Raw genomic sequence first — 23236 nt, 5'->3', positions numbered from 1 at the left:
TAAAATCTTCCCCGGTACAGCAGGGAAGTTCTGTGTAATGCTGATGGCCCTTGACCACTTTGTCCCATCTTCTCCATCCCTGGCAGCTGGTGAGGACCAAGCCAGCACTGTCAGGTGGGGGTTCCAGCCCATGGTAACTTCTACAGGACTTTCTCAAGACAAAATGGGATTTGTAGCTGGACACGGAGAGCCTCCAAACTGACAGATGCTTTCCTAAATAGATGTCCTAGACACCAACCACATGTTTTTGGTGTGGAGACAGGGCATTCTGGGTGAATTGTTACAACCTGTGTTTTGTAAATGAGTCTATTATATTCATTTCTCAAAAAGACACATTATGAATCAAGAATCAACTCATTTGTTGAGAAATTAATTTTGTGTAATAGTACCAGGCCAAAAATAAAACCACCCACAAAACCCAAACCAGAAGTGCCCTGTTTCAATATTTTCAAAATGAAATGGTCTTGGTTTTGTTATCTAATACTGCTTCGTTCTAAAATGGATCGAAATTTAGTGTTAATAAATGGTAAAAATATGTGAAAAGCAAGCAATGTATCTGACTGCATATTAGTTTTCCCTAATTTATTTTCAGTTTGGCCACCAAACAGAAAAACCAATTATTCTCACAGCTCTATTCAGTATAAATAAGTGCCTCTCTTTCAACACACCACTCTCTACAGTTTTCTCCTCTTTTATGGAGACTCTTACTTTGGCCTGATATAGCAACTTGTGTTTTTCCCCAGGTGATATCTTCTGATATTTTCATTCACTTAAGTTCCCCTTATTTTTTTCTACTGTTAGTGGTGATTATAACTAGTTAGCACCTACTGTAAGTTTCATTAACATGATGTTTATTGCCTCCTTCAGATAATGAGGCTATTAATTAAAATTGTATCTAACAAGGATCCACTGGGTATGTGACTAAATATTGCTCCAACGTGATTAAATGTTGGTTTGGATTATTTTCATTGTCTTTCTAAAGCTCTTCAGTACACATTGTCATAAGCCCATTCAAGTCACTTAGAATATTTTGGACAAGGTACTACAAAATGCAGCAACACATTCTTCAATTAAATCAGAATGCTACCGCCCTTCCCTCCTATTGCCATTTAACTGGCAAGAAGAATGCTGGATAAAACATATACTGTGTAAACTCCTATTGTTTACTGCTCATTGGTTTCATTAGCCTCTTTATGTTAGTGGCCATCTGCATCTATTTTCCCCATCACTGTACGGACACTTATTTTATGCAAAGAGTGTGTAATATTGCCAATTTCCCACTGTGAAACTCTTTATACTTTTTTGCAGAGCTATTAAAGTTTGGCTCCACTCAACAGCTGTTTAGCTCGGTAGCACCACTAAGATGAAAAATTAGTTTAGAGACTTTTTTGGGCCAAAGATCATTTCGGCAGTACATGTGAAGTAAACGTTTATTCAAATAACAGCATGGGGCTAAAAACAAGGAGACATTCCAGAAGTCTGTTGGCATCAGAAGAAAGACCAAAAGACTACAGAAAGCATTTGACTTCTCAGTGGAAAGGGAAAATTCATAACAGATGACAAAAGGACTGAAATTTGGTGGGGTTTTTTTTTTTGCTTCATCATGGATATTAAATTTGATCGTATGGTTAATGTCATTAGCATCGTTATAAAGAGGTAAAACTCCACATGTGGAACAGGAATAGGAACAGGAACAGGTTAAAGACAACTTAGGTGGGTTTGCTGATCAGGGGAGCCCAAGCAGATTACTGAAGGAACTGTAAATTTTACAGGCAAGAGGCTGAGGCAATATCATGGTACACATGGGGAATGAGAAGTTTTCAAATGTTAGAAAGATTATAAAAAGACAAATACAGTGTCTGTGTTTAGAAAAGGATGGTAGAGGAGTATGAACACAGAGAATAGAACTAAAGGAATTACAGATTGGTCTGCCAAGCTTTAATTCCTGGAATAATGGAAATAAACAATGCTTTTTTATGAATACATGGAAGATAAAACGGGTGAGTAACACCTAACATGGATTTATCAAGGAACAATCTTGTAAAATTTAATTTATTCTGTTCTATTACAGGATAACTCACCTTGCAGATAAAGACAAAGATATAGGTGTCCTGTTCTTGACTCTTCTAAGGCTTTTAATGCCCTCTTAGATAATATTTTCATAGCCAGTTGAAGAAAGGTGGTTTAGGTGAAGCTCCTGGAAGGTGAATGCATAGGAACGTGGTAAGGAACACTTTAAAAGAGTAGCTACTCACACCTCATTGATATATTGAATGTGTGTATCTTTAGCAGTTCCACAAGAGTCTGCCTTGAGTTTGGTGTTAGCCAATATTGTTATTAATGGTTTGAACAATGAAATAGGTTATATGCTTATTAAATCACTAGACTATATTAACCTAAGTGAGCTGCAAGGACTCTGGAGACTTAAGCAGTTAAGTACATAAGCGTGATGCTGTGCCCAGGTTAGTATAACCTGCTTGGCATCAGGGCTAATTAATCACATTAGCATCTTGCTGATGTGGCCACACTGGTTGCAGTAGCTGTGATATCCCTGAATGATGCTGCATTATGCCACAGAGATACTCTGAAAGAGAGACGTTCCACATTTTCTCCATTTAATCTCCTTCCCCAGCCTGCTCCAGGTCAAGATGCTGATTTACTGGCAGGTCATTTAGGTACTTTTAAACATTTTACCATAAATCCTCCTGGAAGCACAGCAGACTTAGTTGTGTCATGTTGTGTAATGCCAGTGTGAATGCTCACTTTACGCTAGAATATCATCTTGTGCAGCATCAAAATCACTCTCTGCAGCTCCCAAGCTTCCCTTGCAGATTCCTCTATCTAAGTACTGATCAGGCCCTGCATGTTAGAAAGGTCTGCATAGTCCCTAATACCTACACTAGAAGAGTGGTAATTTTCCTGCTTTTCCAGAAAATATATTAGGTTGTAGGAGTACAGTGATTCTAGCAGATCAGTGACAGAGGAGTTAATATCACCTACTTTTGCCTCCCTGTTGTGTAGTTCTAAAATTAGACACAAGCACAAACACTACGCAGCATCCTAATTGGCTTGTCACTAGGGTAAAGCAACTGGCCAGCTTCTGACTTACTGGAGATCGGGAGGTCTGTCTCCTGCTACATCCTCACTGGTCTATAGTTTAACCTCTCAGGAAGAAAAATTTGGAAATAAATGTAACATATTTAATTGGATTAGAATGTTAATCTATTTAATGCATCATTTTTTATCCAGTGTGAGGTAAAATATTTTTAGTTATTCTCCATTACAAAAACATCGTAAGACACATCGTGATGGCAGTAATATTACCTTGTTAGGGCAAAGAAGGGGCTTCAGCACTGGCAGGTGCAATTTTTGAAAGCCTCATCAATGTTATGTTTAGCATCATATAGCCCTTATTCAAATGACTGAATGTTCATGGTAGTGAAGTTGCAGCCACCTACACAATGCTTGGTGCTCTGGAAAGAAAACGTAAAATGCATCTTGTTGGCAGAAGAGTTTATTTACTTGTCTTAAACTAGGCTGGTCTAGAGAAATACAAGTCCTTCTCCATGTGAATTGCAGTCTAGGAGACACATCTTAAGTAAACTTTTATTATATGAAAAACATGTCTAGACACCAGCCTTAACTGTACACCTATCTTTGAAGATGTACAGTATATAGCCCGCAGCATGCTATTTCACAGTGCATTTTGTATTGAATCTACAGACCCTCTGGCAATCAGCTGCCACAGCAAGAGAGGCAAAATTTCCATCATTTCAGGAAGAGTCTCTGATGATGTCTCTGAACAGCACAACACAGCAAGCCATCTGAAAGCTCTGTCTGGGTTAATTAGCAGCACTGACAAGGAGGCTATGCTAGTGAGGCAGAGTGCTGCACTGTGTGGTTGCTGTTGGGAGCAAGATGACTTGTTCAGAGAAGCCCTAGATGCTGCACTGGGCCATGAAGAATGCCGTTGGCATTGTAAGATAGCTTAGCAGGCCCCAAGAGGAATCATTTCTTGGTGGGCAGGGACTGGAAAGTTTAGATCCTAAGCTCCCAAGGGGCCCATAAAGTGTTTTATTTTAGCCAGTGTGTTTCAGAGTCGTTCTGCAACTCCTCCAAGTTAGAGAGGCTGAGGGAAGGAAGCTGAAGGAGGTCTTAACCGAGTTGTATGTCAGAGTGCACTAAGATCTCTTCTTCTTCGCCACGGATCTCAATAACTATGTTCCCACTTTCCCTGTACTTAATTCATCAGGTTCCCCTGCTTTCCTCTTCAATGGCCACTGTTCATCCCACTTTTTCACTGGTGAACCTATCCTGGGTTATAAAGTCCAATCTTCTGCTGTCACTGGGAACCCTGATATTTAATCACTCTCCCATGCATTTCTTTCTTTTTAAGGCTGGTGAGATCTTTTCTTCCTTTCAATCTTTGCTTCCACATGCAAGCCAGGTACTTCTCACCCTCCTCACATCCTTTCCCCCTCACTGCAGCCTCCGTTGCCTGACCATCACTCTCCCACCAGCCCCCTTTCTGTCTGCTGAAGTGGACTTCTGTTGTTTGCAGCCAACTACCTTGGTTCAGGGTGGACTTTGGAATTTGTGACTTTATCCTGATGATTGCACCCCATTCCCCAGTGTTTTGCGATACCGAGTCCTGCAGCCTGCTTGGGGGGTGGCTCCAGCATGGCCACACTGTCCTTCCTGGCTCTGCCTGCTTTATGGCTGCCCTATAGGACTCCCCCTCTGCTATCACCAACAAGAGCAGGACTAAGTTCAAGAGAAGTGGGGCAAATCTTCTAAGTTACTCACTTTCTAATTTTTAAGATAGGCCTAAATTGGACCATTTCTGACTGAAACAGTGACAGCAAGAGCAGTTTCACTGACACTGATAACAGTAATTCTAGCCAGCCCTTTGCTGTGCCTCTCCCCGAGTTGTAAACACTACAGAAATAGAAAGAAATGCCATTTCCCACTACCCCGAGAAGGAACATTTCACCAGTGCAGCTGGAGCCCTGGGGGAAATGAAGCCAAAATGTGCAGAAACTATAATAAAAAAGACATAATGTAAAAGTTAATGCTTTTTGATAGACAGCAAGAGCTCATCAGTGGCGAGGCTGTGGGTTGCCATGCCGACAGGGCTGCACACCGGGGCTGCCTGGGCTCCCAGCACTCCCTCCACCGCCCTGGTCTCAGGCTTAAAGGGAATCACTCTGCTGCTGCGGGTAAACACACCAGTGACTGTTTGCAGCTGTCTCCAGACAAGGGAAAAATTGATCCGGGCTGACGCATGTTTTAAGATGCTACCTACCAGTGCTGGCGCCCAGTTAAGCTGTAATCAAGCCCAAAACATGCTTAGGTTATCTCGGTCATCAGTGAAATGGCACAAAAAATCCTGCTGGGCTTTTGGCATTGTCCCAGCTTCAGCTCACGCTGAGCACAGGAAAGCAGGGAGCAGAGTGGAGACTTTCTGCTTTTTCAGCTTCTGTTTTGGGTGCCCCACATATCCTTGGACACAAGCTGGAGCAGCCTCAACACTACCATGACTTGTCTTCTTCCCCTTCCAGCCTCAGGATCTAGGCCAGTCCAAATTAGACAAGTTTGTTCTTTGGACATATCTGTATCGGTTGTGTTAAAAGGTTTTAATAGTTATATGTAGCTATTTAAGTGGGATTAGAGTGAAATTACCCGTGGTTGATAGGCATTGGGTGAACATGAGAGCCAGTGATACCACAGAAACCTGGGAGGAAAGTCCCAGAGAAGTGGAGCAGTTCATATACTTTTACATGCAGCTACAGGTATGAAAAGCCACCTGGCAGCTAGTTCGCTCTGTGAAGCGGGGAAAAAACAGGCCTCTAAGGCAGAGCTGCATTTTAAGAGAGCTGGCCAGGGGAAACTGCTCAGAGGGGTAGGTGAAAGGCAGTCATGTGCCTGAACAGGGGCATCTTCCTCCCATGGAAGTTTGCGTGTGTCTGTGTGGGCACACTCTCATGCGCTCCACAGCTTTGCCCAGTTCCCTCAGCTGTCACCCTAGCAGGATCCACCTCACCAAAACTGACCAGTCATTGTCAGACACCTTTATTACTATTTATCCATTAACATGTAACTTTCCACTACCCCACCCCCTCCTCGCAGGCTTATTTATTTTCTGTGTAATTACCCTCTCTTTCTAACTCTTCTCCAACCATGCATTTACTCCTCCCCACCATCGTCTTAGTTTCACACCACATGAGTATCAGTGAAAGCCCAGATGTGCATTTCTTGCCAGGCATCACCCACGATGCAGCAACTGCATTCATCTGTTGTTCTTACCCACTGTATCTAAGGGTTTCCCCAGCACAACATACAGCCCTTCCCCATAGCGCTCCAAACAAAATGTTTAAGCAGTTCTCCACTGCAGCTCCGCCCCTGCAAATAACTGACTAGTTCCAAAGAGGAGACCTGTAAGCAATTAGAAGCATTAACCAAATAACAATTTTATTTTGTTTTGTGTAATGATCTATATATTGATGATTAGATAAAATCATCAATAGTATGGTACAGGCCAATTTGGGGCACAAAGTATAGGTTTAAAGACTATATAAATTCTCTTTAAGCTTGCCTATTTTATAACCACACATGCCCACAAAAATGTTTTTGAAAAACAATATTATGGTTGTAAAATGCAGTACTGAACAGGATGTGCCAAAAAAAGAGCTGTCTGTGACACTTGATTTACATCCCCTTTGTTCTGTGTTGCGTGCTCACACGCTAATTGGTAAACAGGATCCTGCCTTATCGGGTGTGTGAGGTAGCATCTGCTGTCCAGAAAGATCAGGATGATGAGAATCCTGTTTCACCTGCTGAAGAAGCTTTTGCTGAAAATCTGCGACTTTTTAGATGAGACTAAATGGCAGTCACAGGGCTGGGATCCAGTTAATTCCCAGGGCGAAAAATAGTGGAGGTACAACAGGTTTTTGGAGAAAGAGAATAATCTTCTGAGGATTAAGATGATGAAAGCTATCCCGAAGAGCTGGAGACTATCCCTGCTTCTGCCACAGAATTCTTCTGTGATGCCAGGCAAGATGCTTAAAACCTTTTATAGATGAGCAGCAACTCAGTATGGCTCCTTCTGAGGCCTCGTTTGCAAAACTGCTGCAACCAAAATCCATGGGAGCTCTGCTTTAAGAAATGAGGCCCCAGCTGCCTTTTAACTGTTCTGTCCAGAATATACCAACCTTCTATCTCATAAAGACATGATCTTTTCTAAGACTATGAAGCACACACATAATTGTGGTAAGAACCATACAAAAGCCTCCTGAGCCTGTCTTTGGGTATTCTGAAGAAATCTGTGATACCAAAGAGTGAGACACAAGGATTCAAAGCTCTAGAGAGGGACACAACCAGAGTGATTCAGGTGCCCCAGAAAAATAGACATCTATTACCACTTTCCCATTTTTGATGCATTAAACTGAAGGACAAGTGGGTATCACTTAGAGTCCATGTGAAATCTGTGCCCTTTTGGTGCCGGAGGCCAGAGAGGACATCCTAGGACAACCAAACCAGCCACTGCCTGGACACAGGCAATCATGTCTCCTTTCCCACACTCTTTTACTCAGCTTGTCAGCAGAATCCTAGTTTCTTCCTCTGCTCTGGCCTTTCCCTTACTTGCCCAGACTGGGTCCCACATTACCCTACCCCAGACTGACTCTCTTCCCCCCAGCTTCTCCTCCAAACTCGGTATTTCTGCCTCCCCATTTCCCTTGGTCCATCTCTTCTGCAGAGCACCTCCTTTCTCCTCTCCTGGCTCCTTTGCAAGTCCAAATCTCTTCCTTCTGCCATACTGATTCCAGGTTTCATCTCCCTTGTGTGCACATTCACAGGTCCACTATTCCTAAACTTCTCATTTGGCCCAGAGCCCTTCCCCACTTTCTTTTTGACCTCTCAGAATTTTTTGTCCAACCCTTACTCCAACCTCCATCCCTAAAATGTTTGTCTTGGCCACTTCAGGTCTCCTCCTGCCTTGAGGTCTGACTCGTATTGTCTTCACCTCCGTAGTCGATGGCCCCTTAGAGCACAGCAGACGGGTGTCCTGCACCAAGCCCTGGGGCCAAGCAAGCCTCAGCCTGGAGGAAACAGGACTGAAGGGAAAACCAAAAAGCAGAAAGAGCTGAAGGGAAAGACCATCACTCCTCCTGCCACTCAAGGCTGGAACAAGTTCAGTTACTCTCTGAAGGTGGCATATGAGCACTCTGGTCACGTGCAGCAACTGCAGTAGGAGCAAGATGAGGCAGTGGAGCACAAGTAGGCACTTCCATCAGCATTGAACGAAGCAGCCACAGTGGGAACTGAATGTCCAGGAATTTTAGCTGTAGTTTGCACACTTAGACCCATGTCCATAAGAAAGTGAGGCAAGTGCGAGTATTTGGGGTCCACACTGCCTGTGTCTGAGCAAGCCCATGCCATGTGGCCACCCCATTGCCCTCCAAGAGGGGAGCGCTCCTGCATGCGGGGCAGTAACAGCGTGACCGCCTCGAGGCAGCTCCCCTTGTGCTTCCGCCCTTCAGCAACAGCTTTCAAAGCTCTGACTCTGCCCCCGAGGTGAGCATGGGGGCCTGAAAACCTGTTAGGGGGTGCTGCCCCTTCCTAGCCCCTCCACGGGAAACTTGGGAAGGGCCGACGTGCTCCCTCTGTTGGGCTGTGCCTGTTATTTGGCAGTCACAGGGCAGAAATCAAGCTTTGTCTGAAGCGAATGAGAAATTTTTAATGAATGCCAGGAGTAATTTCCACGCGAGCCTCCTTCGCCCCGGGCGCTGATGAGCACTAATATTTAATGGCGTACGGCCCTCTGCCGGCACCGAGCGGCAGCCTGCCATGGCACGGCCGCTCGCTCTCATGAACCTCCCTTCGCTTTGGCTGCGAGCGCGTCCCGGGAGGGGACAACCCTCAGAGCGCTGTATATATGTGCCATCAATTACTGTTATTAACTCAGGCTCAATGCATAGGTCGGGGACTGCAAATCCAAGTGTCACTGGCATAGGAATGATTATTACCAGATGCTAATTGCTCATTAATATATGCTAATCACTGCTGCATGCCAACATTCTCAACGCACTGAGTGCCAGGCCAAAGTCACTTGACTGGAGCAGGGCTGCTCCTCTCCACCGGTTCCACCTCACCCACCCATGCCAAGAGCTGCTGCCGCCGTGGCCCCACGGCCGCTCGCCGTTCGCGGCAGTGGTCGCCTCCACGGCCGCCATCCCACATCCTGAGGTGAGGAGCGGCCCCTCGTTCCCGCGTGCCCCAAGGCACCGAGAGGTTTGCGTCAGGCGGGCTCCCCCTGTGCCAGGGCGGGAGGCCCTGCTCACCCCGCCGCAGGGCATTTAGCAGTTACAGCCCCCGGCGGAGGACGGGCTGATGTTTGTGAGGGAACGGATCACACAGGTTTTAAACTTTAAAATCCGTTGCCTGAACATGTCTCCCAGGACATGCTGCATAAGCGGCGCCGGGAGCAGCCCAAGCAGGCAGCCGCTACCCCGGCCGGGAGAGGCGGCCCTGCGCCGGCGGAGGGGCTGAGGGGAGGCCCCGGCTGCAGCGGCCCCGCCGCCCACGGGGCTCGCCCCTCCAGCCCAGCGAAGCGGCGCCAACGGCCCCCGCCTCTCCTCACGGACGGCGCCCCCGCCCTGTACCCCCCAAGCCCGGCTGTGGCGGTTGGCGCCCGGCGCGGCGAGGAGCCGCAGGCGGCGGCGGGAGGGCGGGCTGCGGGGCGGGCGGGTGCGCGGCGCCCGGCAGCGCTGAGTCCCGATAGGCGGCGGCGGGCCGTGTTGGTGCTGCCGCCGCCGCCGCCGCTGCTGCTGGCGCGGAGCCGCTGAAGCCCGGCGGAGGGGCTCGCTGGCTCTCGCACGCAGCGGCGGCGGCGGAGCGCGTCGCGTCGAGCGAGCGAGCAGGGAGGAGGAGGAGAAGGGGGGGGAGGAGGAGGAGGAGGAGGAGGAGGAAGGGGAGGGGGGATCTTCTCGGCGAGGATGCCCGGAGCGGCTGCAGGGACGGCGGCGACAGGAGCAGGCTCGTCAGGAGCGGCAGCAGCGGGGATGCTCCCAGCTCAGGAGGCGGCCAAGATCTACCACACCAACTACGTGCGGAACTCGCGGGCCATCGGCGTGCTCTGGGCCATCTTCACCATCTGCTTTGCCATCGTCAACGTGGTGTGCTTCATCCAGCCCTACTGGATCGGGGACGGCGTGGATACCCCGCAGGCAGGCTACTTCGGGCTCTTCCACTACTGCATCGGCAACGGCTTCAGCCGGGAACTCACCTGCCGGGGCAGCTTCACGGACTTCTCCAGCCTGCCCTCGGGAGCCTTCAAAGCTGCCTCCTTCTTCATCGGGCTCTCGATGATGCTCATCATCGCCTGCATCGTCTGCTTCATCCTTTTCTTCTTCTGCAACACAGCCACCGTCTACAAGATCTGTGCCTGGATGCAGCTGACCTCGGGTGAGTGGGGGCAGCGGCCCCGGCCCTGGGGGGGGACTCCGCGCCGCCCTGCCCGGCCCTGCCCTCCCCGGCCCCGCGGCGGGCACAGGCGGCTCCGGAGAAACTTGGGGCGCCCGGGCCGGGAGGGGTCAGGGCAGCGGCGGGGTCGGGCGGCGCGGGCCCGGGGAGGCGGTGCTCGGGGGGCCGCAGCAGCGTTGCAGAGCGGTGCCGGGCCGCCCCGGGCTGCCCCACCGCCCGCATGGGCAGCGAGCGCGGGCCGAGGTCAGGCTCAGCCCTCAGCCCCTCGCACCCCGCCGAGGAGCGGGGGTGCCTCCGGCAATCGGTCGGTTTCGGCCGGTGAACCGACCCGTGAGCATCAGATAGCCCCAGGGAGGGCTGTCGGGCAGCGGCAGCCCCTGGCTGGCCTCCAGCGCTTGGTCTGTCGCTAAAGGTCAGGAGAAAATGGCAGTGGGGACTGTGGGGACGCCTCGAGCGGGCGACGGTGGGTGAAGGCAGCTGCGAGCCTGTTGAAGGTTAGTCCTGAGCCCAGGTTTCCACCTGGTCAAGGCAGAGCCCGCTTTGGTTCATCGGAAGGGGATGGCGAGGTCTTCTGCTGGCCAACTAGAAGGGCAGCTGAGGTCGTTGGATGTTAGATGCGTGAGTTTTGGTTGGGGTCTGCCCCCACTGTTCACAGGGTTTATTTTCCTCTGCATATTGGGAGTGGAAAGAAAAAAAAAATAATTTCAGTTGCTGGTTTTGACTCAAAAGGTCTCCTGACTTTATTTGACTTTCCCCACCACATCCCGTGTCTCCCTGGGGAAAGCACATGATAAGAAAGAGGGAGAACACCAGGACATCCCTTTTTGCATTTCCAACACAGCTTTCCCTCTGAGTTAGTAGAGAAATGATGATTTGTGTGCAGCTGGGAGACAGAGGAGGAGAGAAGAGTGGTCTGTATAGTTGAGATAGTAATAAAATCAATTTTAGCAAGATGGAAAAGATCAGTTCTTCATTAATTTGGAAAAGTAAGTCTAAAATCACAGCATACCTTCTACTTGTCCTCCTGATAGAACCCTGAAATTGTGAAGTCTTGGCTTTGCAGGAATAAGCCGTTAAGGAAACAGTAAAATGTCTCCAGAATAGGCTCAACAATCACTTTTTCAGTCCCCTTAATTGACCTACATTCATTTCAGTTTCCGAGCAATAATTCTGAGTTGTTTACAGAGCAGCTTCAGCGTTATTCAATTTGCCACCTAGTCCATGAGGCTTAATGGAAATTTCTCGTTTGTATGAAACAGCTTTAACCATTTCTCTCTGTGATGCTGTTTTTATGTGTGTTATGTATATTTTTATGCTGTTTCCATCACTTATATTTTTGTATGGTTTCTTTCTTTATCACTTGGGGATTGATCTGCAGTCACTTGAGGCTGGTAGATTTTTCCCTGATTCCAGTGAAACTAGGTTTGGGGTTATTATGTCTGCATTGGGAATCCTCTTCGATGCTGGTTGCTACTTTGTTTAGTAACATACATTCTGATATGGTCTTATTAATTGTACATAGTCATGTCACTTGGCTCCAGGCAGAGCAAACTCTTTCATCTTTGCACCACGGACATCTCCTCTGCTCCGTTAAGGACTTTTGCTTTCAGCTGTCTCCTCTCCTTATGGCTCAGCTGGTAAAAGGTGGCATGAATATTCACTGGTTTGGTGCATCCTCAGCCTGTTTTGTTCATGTCCTATATGCAGTAGAACAGCACAATTTCCAAATCCCTTACACTTTCCAACATCAGAGACAATGGCATTTCATTTATATGGTTCCACTCCACTGCTTCATGCCAACAGAAGCCAGTGTGAGGTAGATAAAAATGAATCTGATGCCTTTACTGCATTTCTGCACAGGTGAATAATAATGTTTAGAAACCACTGCATGCAGCTGATCTACAGGAGCCCAGCCAGTCTATACTACGCTACACGTGTTCAGGTGTGACACTGATGATAGTTTTCAGGCAAAACGACATAGAATTTTTATCATCTCCAGAGCTGGTAGATGCTCTGCTGGCATTAAAAGGAGTTTTACATCAGCAGCAGAATCACTTTTCGGACTGCTAACCTCCAAAATTAAAATAATAGGGGAATACACGTATGGCTAAGTGGTTATTGGCTGTCTTTCCCAGTTTGTATGTGAATGCCCTGGAAGAACGGGAACAGTGTTGGGTGTTGAAAGAGCCTGTCTTTGTTGTTTGCTGAATGTTGTACCTTAATTCAGCATTCACCTGACTGTTCATTTCTGTATTACCTCAAAAAAGTTTCCTCGAAGGGAGAGAAAACTACCGGAAAATCCATACTGGTCCAGGTTGTGCCCTTTGAAGAAGAAAGCAATTGTGGTGGGGCAGAAGGATATCTTAGACCAAAATGTGCAGGACAAGAGAGTTATAATGAGTTCTGATAGGTTCTCTATAAGCTATATGACCTACTTCTGTTATTATTTTACTGTTGTGAGAGTGTAAGTAATAGGCAATAATAAGCTGAAGATGCTTACCTCACAAACAATATAGTAATGTCATCTACATATGCATATAGCTCTGCGTAGTACAGGAACAAAATTGAATCTGAAGCAGTAAAATAAACAAGTATGTGAGTATAGCTTTGCTTTTGCTTGCTATTATGTACCTTAGTAGTGTTAGCATTCAGTTACATCATATAATGATACTTCAAATTGATGTAATTTAAATCTCCTTAGAAGCAGTTTTTCGACATGGGATCATGCTTGATTTAGGATTGCAAATAAAAGCTTAGGAATGAATGTCTTTAAAAGAAAGATTTTGATCACATTTTGTCCTGCATGAGTCATTATAAATTGTCAGCATGATATAGCTCTTGTTTTGAAGACGTGTTTTTAAATAAGGAAAAGATAAACAATATATTGGACACATGCATTTTCAATCCTTGTTGCTGCCTGATCATGTCTATGACATGATTAAGCACAAAAATTCTAGGAAAAAAGCTGTTTCCTCTGTGTATGTGAGGACACCATACATTAGACTCCCTTATGATTTTGCAATGGCTTAGATTGCTTTTTTTGTTCCACGTGCATAATGCTGTCAGGGTACACTTGATATCTTGAGAGCCAGTGTTGGCAGCCTCGTTCTCCATCCCCTAGCCTCCCTTCTGCGATTTCAAAATTATATGTACAAACACTTGCATGTGCACTTCCCTAATTCGAGCAGCTGCATGAGCACAAACACTTAGTGAAAGCATTAGAAATGAAGTATTGTTGCTCTTTACTCCCCTGCATATAAAGCTTGCAAGAAACCTCCCAAATAAAGACATTTTTTGAGATTTATTCCTTTGTAAGTTAAATAAATTAAACGCTTCAGTTCTGTCGCTGTAATTGTTTTCATTATTAGACATTTGTAATTACTTTTTTTCTTTACTAGGATGTTGCAAGTTACAGGAAAGAGAAAAGTAGAGAAAGCAAAAGAAAGGCATAGGATTGTCTCCTGGACAGGTAGGATGAAACCAATATATATGTTTTTCAGGAGATGCCTAAGCTCATGCCCACAATAAAAGGACAGTTGAAAAAAACAACATAAAACCTCTGTACTTTGTCAAACCACAGTCCCATCCAGTCCAGTGATCTCTGACAGTGGTCTGTAACGCAAGCCCACGTTACAGAGCAGTGAAAGCTTGTTTCGCCCTCTGTACTCTCTGTACTCCAGCACTTGGGTTCAGGGATTTCTTGAAATAAGTCTTGCTCTTGCTGGAATTTCTTTGTTATGACTTTGGTCATTTTTTTAAACCTGTGTAAACTTTTAGAGTTTTCAGTGCCCCAGACCAAGGAGTTCCACAGCTTAATAGGCACTGTATGAAGATTCAGTAGGGTTTTTAATGTTTTAAACCTTGTACCTCCCCATTTCATTTGATCCCCCCAGCTCACCTGTTGGAAGAGGCTGTGAACAGAGGACTCCCAGACACCTTCCCAGTGCTGGTCCTGATTACACCTTTTCTGTATCCCCTCAATATCTGTTCTTGAGACCTAATGAATCTTTGGCTTCTTAGTCATTCCTTTTTTGTTAGGTTGTACCATGCCTGTGTTCATCCCTGCCGCCCTGCCTGCAGCCATTTCCAGTCTACTGTATCCTTTCAGAGGCAGTGGGACCAGAACCACATGCAATATTCAAGACAGGTAAACCAGCCATTTATACAGTGGTATAATAGTATTCTCTCTTTCATTCTTTGTTCCTTTACTAGTAATTTCTAATACTCACTTTTTCACTGTTAGTGAACAGTGGGCTCATGTTTTCACAGAACTACCTATTATAATGCCAAGGTCTCTGTCCTGAGGTGCTAATAGTCACCCTGAAGCGCATCATTTTGTGTAGTTCGCTTTTTTCCCCCTCCAAGAAACAACTTCGTATTTGTTTATCTACATTGACATTAATTTGCCTTTTTATTGCCTAGTCACTCAGTATTGTCCTTCTTCATAGTCAGCCCTTATCTTAGCTACGCTACATGAATATCAGCAGCAAACTTTGTCACCTCACCATTTACCCTGTTTTCCAGCTCATTTATAAATAAGTGAGCAGCTCCCAAGTTCCAGCACAGATCCCTGCAGGACTCCGCCATTGACCTCTCTCTGCTTGGAAAATTGACAGTATTCTCCTACCATCTGTTTCTAATTATTTATCCTTGCAAGGACATTTATTTTTATCCTCTGGGAGTTTAGTTTTTTTAAGACTTAAAATGACAGATTTATCAAATATCTTCTGGAAATCCAGGTGGACTTCATTAATGAAAATTTCTACGGTATGCATTATTTTTTACTTCTTTGGAGAACTCTAGTAGTTTTGTCAAAAATTACTTGAAGTAGGTGTGTTGGTCCTACCTTACTCCCTTCCTTTCAGCACATAAATGTACCATGTTTATGCACGTGCCGACATACTCTGTTGTCTTGCGTAGTTCTTACCAATTTATCTGGTGTAGATATCAGCCTTTCTGTGGTTCCTTAGGTTTTCCCTGGACCTGTTTTAAACCAGGTTTTAAAACTGGTTTCATATTACTCAGTTGCCAGTTCTTTGGAACCAAAGCAGCTGTAAGAGAGAGGTTATTCCATGCCTCAGTTAAAAGTTCATTTAAAACAGGGAATTGTTGCAGAATGAAAAGGTGAAATTCTTCATTGCAGCTGTGGTGGTGTTTGCCTTTATACTTGAAATCAGTCTGCAGGACCGTGTGACTTTTATGTAAGAGTCTTAAAAGGCTTGACCTTGATGCTCTAGGAGCCTTTGTTACTGCTGTTTGTCAGATCTTGGTATAGGGGTAATTTCTAGAAGGCTGGGAAAAAAACCTTCTCCTGCACCAGTGTTTGAGCAGGGTGTCCAGTGGAGTGTAGCCTCAGTATCCTTAAAAATTTGTTGGGAGAGTAATATACATATATGGCTGCTGAACTTTGCAGGTGGCACAAAAATGATTTGTTTAATAAATTATAGTAAGGATAGCTAATTCCATAGACTGACGTGGATGTCAGATAACAACCTGGGCTTGCTACAACAGCCTGTATTTTAGTACACCAAATGCAGTGTAAGACTTCTGGGGATCAAAATATAGGAGGTGTCTTATTGATGGGAGAATAATGGAAATTATGTGTTATGGAAAACAGTTATTTAGAAGGGACATTAGAGGCTGTGGTGGATGGGCGTCTGCATGTGAGCTGTCACCGCAGTGCTGCACTTAAGAAGTCCAGGGTGGTCCCTAAATGTGTATGCACAAAATGGGACTGCCCTTGCCCACAGAGGCTCCTGTGCCTGCTCTGTCCAGGTCAAATATCTGTTAAGACTCCCTTTCAAATACAAAGTATTTCAGGACTGATTTGAATAAGTGAGAGAGGAAGAGCTAAAAGGATGAAATTTCTTGCTGTTCAAAAGAACATTAAAAATTGACAGATTATGGTGTATGAGGACCTACAGGGGGAGATTTCAAGTCATGCAGTGCTCCTTAACTTGACAAACACTGTGTTTGGAAGCTGAAGTTACACAAATTTGCATTAGTCATGAGGGATATACATTCATAACCTGTTAAGTTTCATTTGTTAATTATCTTTGCAGTGGTTTCTTCTTCACTTAAAGTCTTTACATAAGATTAGGTGCCTCTTTCTAAGAGGCAAGGCCTAACCCACTGGAAGCAAAGATCCTTAACCAGCACTGCTGCCAGCTTTTGTTCCCACCACGTACCCCAGTTGTAAAGCGAGAGGAGCACAGGAAGCCAAAGGGAGAGAAAGGCAAACCCAGAAACATTGAGCAGGATTTTGAACTGAGTTTCAGCACTGATGCTGACTTTAATAAGAGGATTAACACCCACCACGCCACCTGCAGGGAGAGGTGACTGAGGTTTAGTGGTCTGCGAGCAGTAGTGGGTGTTGGACATTCAGGGAGAAAATTCTGAAAATTGGGGATACTGAGGCCTCTGAACATGGAAAATATGGATTGCCTCCACATCTTGGGGAAATGGGGTGCTGGAACTGTGCGGGTGGGCACGGCACAGGGAAAGAACAGAGTGCTCTGCTTGCCAACAAATAGACTGTCTCATCAAGCCTATAAGGATGTCTCCCAGTTCAAGCGGGCTGGGTGCATGTGCTTCTTTTTCCCAGAGGAGAGATCATGCTGCCATATGATTTCTGTTCATTCAGCTCCTGAAGAAAGTTTCCTTTCGGGCTTGATAGAGATTCCCAGTGCCTACTTCATCCTTGGGCTGGGGGTGCCCCATGGTAGCCTCCACTCTGCTGCTGTCATGCTGGCTGCGATGAGTATTGCCTTACTAGTTTGGGAAGCACTCGTGTCCTAACGCGAATCAGAAGGTTAGCTGCGTAGGCTGGAAAGATGAAGAATTGAAGGCTTCATTGGGAAGTTTTGGGTGAAATGGGTGATAGGGTTGTGCAACCTTTTTGGTTTCATTACTTTGTTTGAAGTACACATTTTCATGCATTTCATGCTTCGACTATAAAAATATGAAGGTAAAGGGTGTATCCTGTGAACAGTGGAAATGAGGGAGGAATGCTGCACCCCACTGTCCCCTAAGTTATTTCTTTCCCCAAATACCCTGTGCTCACAATATCAAAAGCTCTCTCCTGCATCCCGTCTTCCCTTGCCTTTGGTAGCTGAACTCTGTGACTCCTCACGGGCTCTTCGTCTGTGTAGCTGATGAGGACACAACATGTGTTATAACTGGCAAAAAGCTATTTGTGTGTTGATTTGATGTCCTCAAGTTGCCAGACTTGTTAAAAGACAAACTATGCCTGTCTTTCCACTGGTGGGAATTTGGGATCCTTTCTGCTTGGGATCCTTTCTGCTCTGCCCAGGAACTAGCTTTTTCACAAAACTTGCACAAGTTTAGTGTCCTGGAGGCTTGTAGCATCAGTCAAATTTAGTTGAAATTGGTCATCAGGCTCAAAATCACACAGCCACATGAGTCTTGATCCCACAGGGAACCTGGCTAAAATGTATCATGCAGGAAGTATGTATTATTTACTTGTATGAGTGATTTGAGATTTTGATAGCAAAACTTGGTTTTGAAGGATAAAGGTGTTTTGGGAATGGAGAAGAGATATTTTCTTTTATTTTAGAGTGTAATAAAAATTCCTGCATCTTATAAGTCTCCCAGTTGCCTTTTATGAACATCCTGGGGGCTGGGGTCCACTGTTTGAAAAACACTAAGATAACAGAATAGTAGGATGTAAAAAGAAATTAATGAAGTTATCCAGACAATTTGAGGATGAATTCCATTTCACTGAAAAAAAAAAAGTATGGGAGGGAAGAAGGGATGGGAGAAAGAAACTGGGAGAGAATTTCAGAGGAGAGTATCACCTATTGAAGTGTGGGGAGCTGAGAACTTGAATACCATTGGGAAAGAGAAATGGGAGTGGGGTTTTAGAAAGCAGCTGGTGTTGGCGCAGCTCTACTTTCTTGCACCTGAAGGGGCTTCATTGGCACAGGATATGGCTGCTGCTGAGTTCTTTCAAAAATTCCTCCTAAAAGTTTAACGAAGAAAAGTGCTATATGGGAAAATGAAGCCAGGAAGAGGAGACACGTATGGATATTATCAGCAATAGGAGAGATGGAATAAAAGAAGGCAAGATTTCAAACACTAAGGTTATTTTACCTTTTGAGAAGTGAACCTTTTTAGCACTGTGGTACAAACAGCATTAGCTTTGATCTTGCAAACATAAAGACAGCAAACATATCAGAACAGAAAATCTGTGGTGTGATCAGACAGTGTGGACTCAATATTTGAAAACTAACAAGATCCAGCTGTGAGGGTGGCAGGGTCACAGCAGTGAGGCATCACAAAGGAAAAAATAAAAATATTTTTGCTCAGAAATGGTGAAATGAGAAAAAGACATGAACAAGCCTAGAGCCTGAAAAGTCTGCAGAATTTGGTAACATCAGTTGCTATCAGCATTGTTAAAAATGCAGTGGCAGCATGACAGTGAATAGCTAGAATATGCATTACTGTGTGGAAGAGTGTGCAAATCCCAATTACTAAGAGAATTATGGCTAGAATCCTTAAGAAGGGAAATATAATAGACTTCAAGATCTATCTATTCTAAGAAAGAAATTATCCATCTTCACGTTGGCATTCAAAGATGCAGAAGACTTGAAACAAGCTGGCTTTAGAATGAGAAGGTCATATATACCGGGGGAAAAAGGCTCCTTTACTTTCTCCTTGAGAAGCCAGATGCAAATTTATGAATTTCATTGATTTTAAAAGGTAGCTGATGGCCTCTGTGGAGAGCCTCTTTGACACAAGCACATCATGTGCTATTTCAGAGAATATTATTCAATCAAGTAATTGAGACTGCATCAGAAGGAGAGAGCTACAGAATAAACGGTTTGAAATAAATTATTACAGACCATTGATGAGTTGTCACACATTCCACTCTCCTTATTTTTCTGGTTATCTTTCAGAAGGGAAAAGTTTATAGAGAAGATAGCTAGACATGCTGTACTTGCAAGGTCAAAGACAAATAATCTGAGTTGAGAGGTTTAGAAAATGCTCCTTGTGAAACCTTGGGAGGTTCTTTTGTTTACTGCTAAAAGTCAAAAGTCATGTGCCTTGCTTGTAGAAGTTCATTGAATAAGGTGAGCTATCTCATGTGATTAACATGGCCAGAATGTGACTTGTATAGCTGTGCTAGACTGTACCTCTGCAACCTCTGCCCTACAATACTTTATTTGTCATGATGAACTTTGTGTGCAGCAGAAGTGTGAATAAAATAGGACAAGGTCTCTTAAGATCAGGGAAGGTTTTAGCAGGGAAGGGAGGAGGGCGGGCGGGCGAGCAGCAGTGTATTTTCTTCCTGTCTGACCTCCTCCCTCTTTCTTTGCAATAACAGGCTTCTGGAGTCTCTCCAGAAAAGCGAATGCTCCTCAGCTCTTTGTAACATGGATTCTTTTGATGTGGGCAAGAGGAGTCTTGGAGAGGGTTGTTTTGTAAGAGCCCAGATGACAGTATGTAAGTGTGAAACATCTACATAAATGATCCTTTGCTTCTCGGAGATTAACAGTCTTCAAAGTTAGGCTCAGATGTTTCCATAACAAGTAATCTCCTCAGCTTGCCAGAGCCCAGCAGAGGGATGCAGGGGCTATGCCTGTACCTGCAAACTAAGCATGTCCAGAACCACCCTCTGGTGCAGAGTCAGCTGGCACACTGGCCAGTGTCCATATTATTATATTTTTTTACCTTCTAAAACTGGGTCACCGGACTCATACTGGCTATTGGGAACCATTCCTGGCATGTCCTAAGTTGCAAACTGTGCCCTGGCAATATTTTGGAAGATTGTTAGTTGGAACAGACTGAAAACACTCCTGTGACACATGGTGTGGGAGAATTCTAACAATTCAGTAGTGTAGACAGGTGAGTTTCAATGGCTGGGAATGCTCCCTGGCACTGCTTAATTTATCTGTGTAGACATAACCAATATGTAGCAATGTCTCAAAATGAGGAGCTCAAGAATTATCTGTGCAGGAAAGTTAAGGTGACATGGGATTTAGTCCTTTAATTGAAACCAGTTTATAACTGCAACTCAGTGCCGTAGTATTCCTGTCTGATTTTCTTTGTTTAAATTAATAATAAAAAATCTGTGGATGAAAAATTTGCATGAAGCTTTGAAACTAGACTTAGGAATGACCTTGAAAAAGAAAGATGATTGTAACCTTTGGCAAGAGGAAGAAGCAATCAAAGATGTAGAACAAGCCACAAAAAAGTTTTTCACCTAGAGATAGTGGGACAATGTTACCCATGAGCCTAAAAATCATAAATGAGTCTTCTCTCTGATGTTGACTGCGTGTTTAAAAATCAGATTTTCCCAAGGTATATTCAGCTTGGCTAATAGGTCTTTGAACTAGAGTAAAACTTACGCATTGAGTCTTTACCTGAGAGACATTCAGTGTAGCTTCGCAAAGAGTTAATTCACAGTTTTAAGAATAATTCCTGGAGACAAGTATTAGGCTTTCCATGAAAATAAAATTATTCATCCTTGTAGCTTTATGCTCCTCTAAAGAAAGTTAATTATTACTTGGTTGCTGTGTCTTAGTATTTAGCTTTCTTATTACTGGTGAAGTTATATTAGAACATCAGTAAAATAAAAAGCTTGAAATTGCAATTCATGGTCATTATACTAGAAAAATATAGTCCAAAATAGTCCAAACATGCTGATGGCTTACCAGCCACAATTACTTGCATTTAGTTCATGTTGGGCATTTGTATTTGATCGGATGCATCCATTAATATGGCATCATCAGCTGGCTCACCAACAGTCGTTTGCAAGCTGATACCTCACCGTTTGTCAACCTTGAGCTGCGAGGTGATAGTGGTGGAATGGACTCACTGGTGCAGAATGAAAGGCCATGCAGCTGGGGGTGGGTAGCAATGAGTGAAGAGAGGACCTGAGTATATCGGTTCACCAAAGGATGGCAATGGGATGTCAATGTAATGCAGCTGTGAAGGGGGCTAACGTGATTCCGGCATGTATTTTCTGAACTATTTCCAGCTGATTTAGGGCAATGTTGACATCATTACGTTATGCACTGTGATGTTTCATGTGGGATTCTGGGCACTGATGTCCAATGATGACTAAGATAGCAATAGCTGCAAAGAGGAAAACCAGGGACTGGTGACATCTCTTGCAAGAAGTAAACTAGGAAAACTTGGTTAGTTTAATGCGGAAAGAGGAAGGTTGATAAGATATCTATGGCTGCTGTCTAAAAACATACGGAAGGGCTTTAAAAAAAGCAAGAAGAAGGGGAAAGAATTCTTTAAGCCAGTGATTTTTACTTTGATTTGATTTCCTGAACTTTTTCCAAAGGTGATGCTACATGCCCTATAGCATTGTTACAGCAAATTACAGCCTGTTAGGCCTACTTTGCCTCACGACTCTAAAAATATCAGAAATAGTTTATGAACCCCTCCCGAGTCCATGGACCATAAGTGAAAACTAATGATTTTGAAGTATGACTAATCATGGGACAAGAACAAATGGATATTATCTGGATATAAATCACTTCAGCCTGGAAATTGAAAGAAGGTTTCTAACTATTAGAGCAGCAAGGTTCTGCAACAACTTTCTAAAGGGAGGAGATTGGGTAAAATACTGAACTTAGGCTGGAAACAGATGAGTGTCTGAAAGAGACTGCAGAATGCGGTGTTTGTAACAGCATGCCTTGTTCCTCTCTTTCTCATTTTTCAGAACTGATTCATCTAGGTGAATGCTCTTTTCTATTTTACTCCCATTTGTTGTTTTTTCAACAGTATCACTCCTGTCTTGGTGCCTTCTAGAACTCAAAATAGATAGTGACCAAGGTCGGTAGATCTGTCAAGTGGAGCTCCGTTCCTGCCTGGCATTCTGACCAAACAAGCAAGGGTTTTCCCTAAATTCCCAGGAAAACTGTAAAACAGCGTCAACAACAGCTGCTGCAGTAATCTGCTTCACATCTTCCTTTTGCATTCAACATTTTCATGTGACTTGGATATTTAATTTCCATTAAGAAAATGTAATATATGTCAGCTAAATATTGATGTTTGAAAGTGAAAGTAGCTGAAAAATAAATCTTTAAAATATTCTAAAATACCAGGGTTTCAGGAAAAGCAGTTTACAAATCATCAGTCTGTGATTAACCTGAGATTGAGTTTTGCTAAGGATGTTTCCTAAAGAAGTTGTCCCTTGTTATCTCTCCATGCATGTAATTATTTTGTCATGCCATGCTGCTACGTAAATGATCTTCCTAAATAGCTAAGAAACACGTAAAATCTCTCCATCTTGATGATATGCAACTGGATGCTTCATTTTTTGTGTGAATAGGTTTGTGTCAAATGCATTGAATGTTGTAGAAAGAATGGGCTCATCAAGTGGTCTTTGCTCATGCAGGGTGGGAGGCAGAGCAACACAGAGTTCCCTGTTCCGTCCTTTTGCCTCCTTTCCTGCCTTCTGTGGCAGTTTGAGAGGCAGAGAGGGGAGGGAGCACTTTGTCAATGGGATAAACAAGTGTTCAGTGCATCAAACAACTATGTATAAGGCACACCTTGAGCTTCAAATTAAACACGATCACGTGCAATATGCATATTTAAAAATATCTGTTTGGGATTTTACACCCTTAGGGACAGATCTGCAGATACAAGTATCTGGGTTTAAATTTAGCCTCTCTGAATTCAGTGAGTTTCTAGGTGAACCTAAGATGGTATATTTAATAGCTGAATGCTAAACATATAGCACACCATTTCATTTAGTTTTAATTATATGATATGT

The 23236-nt window shown here is 44.3% G+C and overlaps 1 protein-coding gene across 2 annotated transcripts in view; it reads left to right on the top strand.

Annotated features, from left to right (window-relative positions):
* Window positions 1-9981: 9981 nt before the first annotated feature.
* The window catches only part of LHFPL3 (LHFPL tetraspan subfamily member 3), a 259589-nt gene continuing 246334 nt past the window's right edge, over window positions 9982-23236 (top strand). For both annotated transcript variants that reach the window (XM_075081409.1, XM_075081410.1), the window contains exon 1: window positions 9982-10464. In XM_075081409.1, the coding sequence (XP_074937510.1) occupies window positions 9996-10464 (469 nt within the window). In that variant the 5' untranslated portion in view covers window positions 9982-9995. The remainder of the gene's footprint in view (window positions 10465-23236) is intronic.

Source organism: Phalacrocorax aristotelis, chromosome 1, assembly GCF_949628215.1.
Source record: "Phalacrocorax aristotelis chromosome 1, bGulAri2.1, whole genome shotgun sequence".
Classification (NCBI taxonomy): domain Eukaryota; kingdom Metazoa; phylum Chordata; class Aves; order Suliformes; family Phalacrocoracidae; genus Phalacrocorax; species Phalacrocorax aristotelis.
The sequence above is the reverse complement of the archived record's forward strand: the minus strand, read 5'-3'. Positions and strand labels throughout refer to the sequence as shown.